Here is a 7,798-nt window from a genome sequence, read left to right as displayed (position 1 = left end):
TTTTTGTCTTCTTGTTTCCCCGCCCAAGAAAAACAAAAAAAAAAAGTTATTTTAGAAGAAGGATGAGTCCTAATATTTGTTAGGATTATTACACTCTTTTCTTTAAAGCCCCTCTGATTTTGATCAGTAGAGGGTTTTGAGAGGGGGTTAAAATGGAAGGTGGCAAAGTGGAAACAGGGCCTTGTGTTTGTGGAGAGATGATTGGTGTTGAGAAGAATGAAGTTTCTGAGAAAGATGATGACTTGGAAGTGGAAGATGAAGATGAAGATGATGGAGTTTTTGGGTTTGTTCCAGGTCCTTTGGTTCCTCTCAAACAACAGCTGGAGAAGGACAAGGTATTGTTTTATTCATCTTTTTCTGTCTCTGTTTATTTATTTTGGTTTTTTTGTTTTCTTGTACTCTTTCTTAACTTTTTTATCTTTTAGATGTAATGGGTTCCTGTAGTTTTGGCATTTCTGGGTTGTTTTTGTCGGAAAATGTTTGAGAACTTGATGTTAATGCCTCAAATGGTTTTTTCTTCTATTTGATTTTGCTTTTCATTTCTGGGCTCTTGTAGTTCCATTGTTTTGTTTTGCCTTTTGGGGTTTTACATTAACATCCTCACATTGTGTCATGGATTGTCTAATTTTTTTTATTTTGATACCTTGGGCTTCAGATTTTTGTTAAGACCGACTCAATTCGTTTTTGCTCGCGATAGTATACTATTTTATTGGGCTGGCTTTGTGATGTCTTGAGTAGGGGTGTAAACGGATCGAATTCGGAGCGGATATGGCTATATCTGAATTCGATTACAATATACACCATCCGAATTCGGATTCGGATTCGGATTCGACGGATATTTAATATCTCTTACCGAATTCGTATCTGCTGGATATTGTTCGAATTCGGATATTATCCGTATCCATTTATCCGGTAAATTCGAACATTTTATTGCAGCACTTTATCTTTTTTCTCCTTCTTACTTAATGAATTTTCCAAACCCTAAAACTAGACCTCTACATTCTTTTCAAAAAATAAACTCGCAAACCCTAAAATATATGAGATCCTCTTCTTCCCTTTAAAACAAAGGCAGAGAGAGAGGGAGGCGGTGGGGATGGTTGATAGAGTTGGTAGTGGTCTTTGGATTTTTCCTTTTTTTTTTGTATATGATGGAATGGGTTTGGGCTATTTTTGTTTTTTTTTTTCTAAAAAGAAAATTCACTTTTCTTTTAGAAACAAAAGGTAGTGTGTCATTACTAAAAATAAACATTAATGATATTATTAATAATAAATAAAAAGGATTTACTTCTCAGATTCGGATGTTAAACGGATCAGATATACCATTTACCAGATTTGCATCCGCTAAGAGCCGGATATCTCATAAACGAATTCGGATAATATCCGCTTGAAACGGATTCAGATAATATTCGCTTTAAACGGATTCGGATGCGGACGGTAATCGAATTTCCGAATATCCATTTACACCCCTAGTCGTGAGGGATTTTATGAACGTTTTGTTTGAAAATCTCTCTCTCTCTCTCTCTCTCTTCTTCTTCTTCTTCTTCTTCTTCTTCTTCTTCTTCTTCTTCTTCTTCTTCTTCTTCTTCTTCTTCTTCTTCTTCTTCTTCTTCTTCTTTATGGGTATATTGTTACTGCCAGGAGGTGTTTAAGATTATGTGATGTTTGACATATAATACTCATGTGTTGGAACAAACATTTCTAAACAGAATTTCTTTAATCATGTATATAGAAACAGATGCAGTGCATTTGCGTTGGGGATGTTAATATGCACACAATACTGGACCAAAAACTAACATTTGTATCTTAGTCTTATGGCATTAGTGCCACAATGTACAACAAGGCTCATAATTATCATTGCAAAGAAAAACTTTGCTGAAGAAGCTGAGAAATCTATTCTGAGCATTGTGACTGTCTACCTTCCTGCTGGAACACAGTATATTGCCACCTTACACTAGAGCAGGGTGTCACTGGTATTGATTATTTTAATGCGTTTTTATGCCAATTTTTTAAGAAATAATTCTTGATGTTGGTCTGATGCCAATAGAGTTTATAATCTACGTTTCAGAATCTTCATTGCTTTACTTTTGAGTCATGCTCTGTTCTGCAGGAAGATGAGAGTTTAAGGAGGTGGAAAGAGAGGCTTCTTGGTTGTATTGATGGTGACTTCAATGGTTTGTCTTAAGTTTCGCCTTTCTGTTGTATATTTGTCTTGCTCTTGGGCCTGTTTCCTGAAAGTTAATTTCCTTTTACAGGTCAAATGCAACCTGAAGTTACCTTCCACTCCATAGGGATTATAGTTGAGGATCGTGCAGAGATAACTACGCCCTTACCGATTAATGAAAATCAGAGTCATGTCTTGTTTACTCTCAAAGAAGGATCTCGGTATCGTCTCAAGCTGACATTCTGTGTGCAACACAACATTATCTCTGGGTTTACCTACTCAAACACAGTATGGAAGGGGCGGCTCCAAGGTACACCATTTCAAATGCCGATGATCTTCCACTAATTGCCCAACGCATGTTTGGTTGCCATTTTGCATCGAAACTCTCATTGACTCCCAGACATCTTCTACACATCATAATTGCCTTTTTTTCCCCCTATATGGCGCCTATGTGGCGGAAATGTTCCCTCTAATCTTCTCTCCATCTTTCACCATTTTGGTGGAATTTGGGTGGAAGAAGAGGAGAAAATTTCTGTCTTATTCTCTTTCTCTCTCTTCCACTCTGTATTTTGGTAATAACACCCCAACATCTTCTACTAATCTTCTCAAGGATTACCGTGCAACCACTCTTATCACTCTTCCACTATTCTTTTCGCGATCTTCCAGGCTTGTCTATTTCCCTTTGAACATACATGTTTACATTTTCCTTCGAACGATTATATGTTAGCTATTGTAACTATTATTTGCAAATTATTATAGAAGACTATATGTAAACAATTTTAAGAGGTACCCAAAGAGGCCCTAAAACTGCTTTAATGATACGTTTTATTGTATTGTTGGATGTCAGTTGATCAAAGCAAAGGCATGCTGGGTACCTTTGCTCCTCAGCAGGATCCCTATGTACATACCCTTGAGGAGGAAACAACCCCATCTGGCGTGCTTGCACGAGGAATTTACTCAGCGAAGCTTAAGGTACAGTTTAGTGTCTGTCTCTGCACTAATGATAAAAACAACTGCAACTTTAGGTTCCACAAAACTCCAGGGATAGCTATCTGTTAAAGATTTTTTAAAATCAAGTGTTTTTGGTCAAAACAATTTTTGGAAAATATTTTCTTTAAGTGTGTTTTGGAAAAAGAAAAACTTTTCTTTGGAAATAGTTGCTTTTTGCAAGAGAAAGAGAATAGTGTAATGTAGTTGAAAAGTTAGTCCCAAATCGGATGAGAGAAAAGAAAGAGAAGGGCTTATAAAGCACTACACTTTTCTATTACTTGTTTGATTGCACATTGGGTTGAACCCATGGTTGGACCCGCGGGACGGTGCAACGCACCGTTCGCGCACGCGCACGCGCACAAGCACGCGCGGCGTGGGCAATGGGCTATAGGGCGCATAGTGGCACTTTATTGGTGCTTTTTTCGAGGAGCGATTGGAGCCTTTAATTTTTCCAGATCTGATATGGACCGTTGGATCTAGACGATTGTGGATCGGTCTAGTGGGTGGGCCGAATAGTTCAAAGGCCCATCAAGCCCAAGCCCAGTGTCGAATAGTTCGATTGGGTTGGGCTTTGATTCGAGCACAACGGTCGGCCCAGCGGGCCCAGTGCTCCAACGGTCAGTGGGTGCGATCCATTGGGTTGTGTCCCTTCCCAACGGTCAAGGATCTAAGGGGTGCGATCTGTACCATAGATGGATCATCTAACGGTTAGATGGGAGGACGGGAATTTAAATATCCCAACAGACTCTCTAGGATTATTGATCTGGTTCGTTGAATCGCGTATGGGCGCGATCTAACGGCCAGAATTCAAACCGATCTGGAAAGACTCTATACAGGGGTGCTTTTCACACTGAAAAGACACCAGAGGCTCTATAAAAGTTGCAGAACCCAACCATTTCAAAGTACAATCGAATTTACCCATTTCTGAATAAATTTTTAAGACTTCTAGTGCATTATACTCTCTTTCTTGCTCCCACCAAAATTCATTTTACTAAACTATTTTCTTATTGTTTATCTAATTACTGTTATACTGCAGTAACAGAAATTAGACTGATTCTCTCAGGCTTGTAAGATTCTAAGGGCATTTCGGATTTGACTCCGCTTGTGCATAGCGTCGTCAAATTAGTAGGACATTCCTACTGGCTTCATTGTATCTTGGAGGCAGTTCGCGGATCCCCTTTGCACACTTCTAGTGGGGGCGAAATCTGTCTTAAGGAAAGCGATTTCGCGCCTTGAAGCAAACTGGTTACTGCTTTTTCTTTCCAACAGATACAGAATTATTTCTCTAACACTATCCCTGTGCCAAACAGCCCCAATAGGTTGTTATTACTCATGAGTACTGGTGATTGTTCAAGCCATTAGATGTCTTTTTCTGAATGCCATTTGTGTCAGTTATAGAAACATTTTATTTGACGTTCTTCGATTGTGTTGTGGTTCCTGCAGTTTGTAGATGACGATAAGAGATGTCATCTGGAACTTAACTATTCCTTTAAAATCAAGAAGCACTGGTAATGGAGCCTATATGGCAGGGATTCCCTGGTGTTTTTGAGTTTCTATTTCACTGACTTTGAACTGCAAGTATACATTCCATTCATGAAAATACTATGTAGATTGTAATTTTATATATTTGTAATTTAGTTACCGCTTGGCTACAGATCACAACCTCTCTCTCTCTCTCTGTTTCCGGTGATGGATATAGATCATCTTCTTCTTTTTTGAAAAGTGACATATTTCATTAATATTTAGATAGCATTCGGGACTAGGAGTCCCAGCCTGCGGTTCAAAATATTAAGGTGAATTGGCACGGGCATACCCAAGACCAATTCAAAGGGTAAACAAAATATTCAAAATTACAATAGAAACCAAGCATTCATTTTCTCTGTTCTGCTGTATGCAGTCTTTACACCTTCTATAACCATTTTAAAAACTCTCTCACATATCTTTTCGAGACAGCAAATAGATGGATATAGACCATTATCTGCCGGGTTTCATTAGTTGGGTCATATATTGAAACAAAGTAACACCTTCTCAGGTAACTTTGGAAAACCTACCAAAGTCTCCTTTTTTAAGAATACTCCCAACACACCAAGCTCGTAAGTTTTTTTTTTTTTAAAAAAAACTGAAATGCTTTTTCCTTTTTTCTTTCCTATTTTCTCTTCTTGTTCTTCTCATTCTTCCTCCAAAAAAAAGCATACAAATCATTCAAAAACAAAAAGCAGGTATTTCAGTTTTTTTAACTAAGAGCTTGGTGTGTAGCATCTTTAAAAATTCCAAGTTATTACTTGACAACGTGTTAGATTTGTTTGGTTCCACTATTGGTTTCCCTAGCAGCACTCTTTGTTTTTTACTTTCGTTCTGGCTCATCATGTTAAAATCAATTGCAGTTTCTATTCACTTGTGGTAGGGGTCTCAAAGGGCCAGATCCACAGGTTAATTGGATCCAAAATTTATCTTGTTATCCAATTGAATTCACATCCGGGCTATACGTATTTTGGCCAAACCCGTGCTTGAGTCCGGCCCATTTACACTCTTTCTCCAACTACTTTGAGAGGGGTGAAAGAAGAAAGCAGAGAAGGTTCTGTAAAAATGGCAAAGTGAATAAACTTCCTCTTTTTCTTTATAGAAGCAAAAGCCTGTGATATGTTCGTAGAATAATCTCAAATTCTACATAATAGCAGATTAGCATCACTTCTGTGACTAATTATCTTACATGTATAACTGTTTTTTTTTTTTTTCCTATCAAGGCTTACTTACTCGTACAAGATAAATTAATGTTACATAAAGTAGCAAATGGCATGATAGATAAAATGAGTCTAATCCCAACGACTTGCCCAAATCAACAACCGGTTCAAAACTCGGTTGAAGTAAGACCAAAATTCGTATACATTCCTTATCTCTCCAACCTGAGTCAACTCAGGCAATTACTGAGTTGGGTTGTGAATATATAGCGTCATGCGATCTGTCAAAGATACAAGAAAAATATTTAGATAACAATTTTTTCACTGCAAGACAAAAAAAAAGATAACTATGGCAAGGAGAAGGCATGAAAACAGCAACATCTCACAGGAAAAAGGCACATCTGGAAATAAAAGATCCCAAATAGTTTTAGATTCAAACTCTTTTAGTTAGGTTTTATGTCAGAACATTCAAATACTCACTACTCAACAAAGAACTCGGGTGAGTCACATCTACTCGGCCAGGTTCGAAGTACTTACTCAGACTCTGATTTTATAAGAAGTCGGGGTTTTTGAACATTGACTATGTCGAGAACTACGTCATATTTCTATGATATATACTTTTGAGAATTCACTCTAAACTATCTACAGCAGAAAATGTGGAGAGGTTGGAGGTTGCTGGGACTACAATTTACCCCTCTTCATTTACATCCGCCAATGACCAATTCATTTCTGGTCTTGGAGAACACAATGGGCAGCAAGATTACCAGATAAATAGATAATTGATATTTTGCGAGCTGATTGATAGAAAATAAATTTTGGTCCAAAATGAGAAAAAATGGAACAAATTATAGACATGAAACGGATGAGGGTAAAGGAATAGCCACATCTGACATAATAGGCATAAACTGAGACACTGGCTAAAGAAACCAATGCCTCACGCACAGACAAAGGGAATTTTCTATGATTTTTTCGCCGCCTTCTTTTTCCCTATTTTAAAGAATTTTCTATATTTTTTTCCCCTTTTTTGTTCTTTTTCTTTCCTTCACCTTCTTGCCCTGTTTTTTTTTTTTTTTCTCCTCTTCTTCTTCTTCTTCCCCTTTTTTAAGGAGTTCTTTCTATAATTTTTCCCAATTTTTCTGTTTTTATCCTTCTTCGTTCCTTCTCCTTCCCTAGGAAAACCCCATGAAATACAAAAGATAAGCGAGAAAAAAAGGGAAAATAAGAAGGGTATTTTAGTATTTTACCCCTCAAAACTTATGTATAGATAGTTTCTTTAAAAGCTTGGCAACTTAGTAGTTTTGACAAAGTTGCTTACAAACTTGATATTCGATCTATCTTTATTTAATAAAAGAAGCCAAAACAGAAAGACCAAGCTGGTCTCAGACAATAAAAACAAAGACAACAATACAAAACTGCTCAATCCTCGGGGATTTGTGAAGGAGGCACTATCAACACCTACCCGACCTCCAAACATGGTAAGAAGAAAAATAACTTACAATTTATAAATAGTGCAAGAGGAGGTCTGCAGAAGAATTCTTCAATCTGCAGCTCTGTCCAAGGTGAATGTCCCCAAAAACATACCTGAATTGCACTATAACTTGAGACACTGATTTCTATAATGAAAATCAGAGTCATGTCTTGTTTACTCTCAAAGAAGGATCTCGGTATCATCTCAAGCTGACATTCTGTGTGCAACACAACATTATCTCTGGGTTTACCTACTCAAACACAGTATGGAAGGGGCGGCTCCAAGGTACACCATTTCAAATGCCGATGATCTTCCACTAATTGCCCAACGCATGTTTGGTTGCCATTTTGCATCGAAACTCTCATTGACTCCCAGACATCTTCTACACATCATAATTGCCTTTTTTTTCCCCTATATGGCGCCTATGTGGCGGAAATGTTCCCTCTAATCTTCTCTCCATCTTTCACCATTTTGGTGGAATTTGGGTGGAAGAAGAGGAGA

The 7,798-nt window shown here is 37.7% G+C and overlaps 1 protein-coding gene and 1 long non-coding RNA gene across 5 annotated transcripts; one reads left to right on the top strand and one right to left on the bottom strand.

Annotated features, from left to right (window-relative positions):
- LOC143862377 (rho GDP-dissociation inhibitor 1-like) lies at window positions 1-4,805 on the top strand. 4 transcript variants are annotated; one of them, XM_077373416.1, is made up of 5 exons: window positions 1-335; window positions 2,108-2,171; window positions 2,253-2,471; window positions 3,009-3,214; window positions 4,448-4,539. In XM_077373416.1, the coding sequence occupies exons 1-5, from the start codon at window positions 153-155 to the stop codon at window positions 4,511-4,513; spliced, it is 738 nt and encodes a 245-aa protein (XP_077229531.1). In that variant the 5' UTR covers window positions 1-152; the 3' UTR covers window positions 4,514-4,539. The 4 variants fall into 4 exon arrangements, with proteins under 4 accessions (XP_077229531.1, XP_077229533.1, XP_077229532.1 ...); XM_077373418.1 differs by lacking the exon at window positions 4,448-4,539 and adding an exon at window positions 4,215-4,262 and having other exon boundaries at window positions 6-335; window positions 3,009-3,133; XM_077373417.1 differs by lacking the exon at window positions 4,448-4,539 and adding an exon at window positions 4,595-4,805 and having other exon boundaries at window positions 7-335; window positions 3,009-3,133.
- Window positions 4,806-5,746: 941 nt separating this feature from the next.
- LOC143862107 (uncharacterized) lies at window positions 5,747-7,417 on the bottom strand. The gene is made up of 2 exons (XR_013240163.1): window positions 7,326-7,417; window positions 5,747-6,110 (listed from the first exon to the last, which is right to left on the bottom strand). It is a non-coding gene; the product is annotated as an uncharacterized LOC143862107 (long non-coding RNA).
- Window positions 7,418-7,798: the final 381 nt, after the last annotated feature.

This window comes from Tasmannia lanceolata, unplaced genomic scaffold, assembly GCF_043159265.1.
Source record: "Tasmannia lanceolata isolate RefF3 unplaced genomic scaffold, GAP_Taslan_0.1 ptg000037l, whole genome shotgun sequence".
Classification (NCBI taxonomy): Eukaryota; Viridiplantae; Streptophyta; class Magnoliopsida; order Canellales; family Winteraceae; genus Tasmannia; species Tasmannia lanceolata.
Note: the sequence above shows the minus strand (reverse complement) of the source record. Positions and strands in the feature narration are given on the sequence as shown.

Coding starts and splice junctions, on each gene's coding strand:
- LOC143862377 (XM_077373416.1), top strand. CDS start 153: ATGGAAGGTGGCAAAGTGGAAACAGGGCCTTGTGTTTGTGGAGAGATG. Junction 336..2,107: donor AACAGCTGGAGAAGGACAAG/GTATTGTTTTAT, acceptor TCTGTTCTGCAG/GAAGATGAGAGTTTAAGGAG. Junction 3,215..4,447: donor AAACTCCAGGGATAGCTATC/TGTTAAAGATTT, acceptor TCTAACACTATC/CCTGTGCCAAACAGCCCCAA.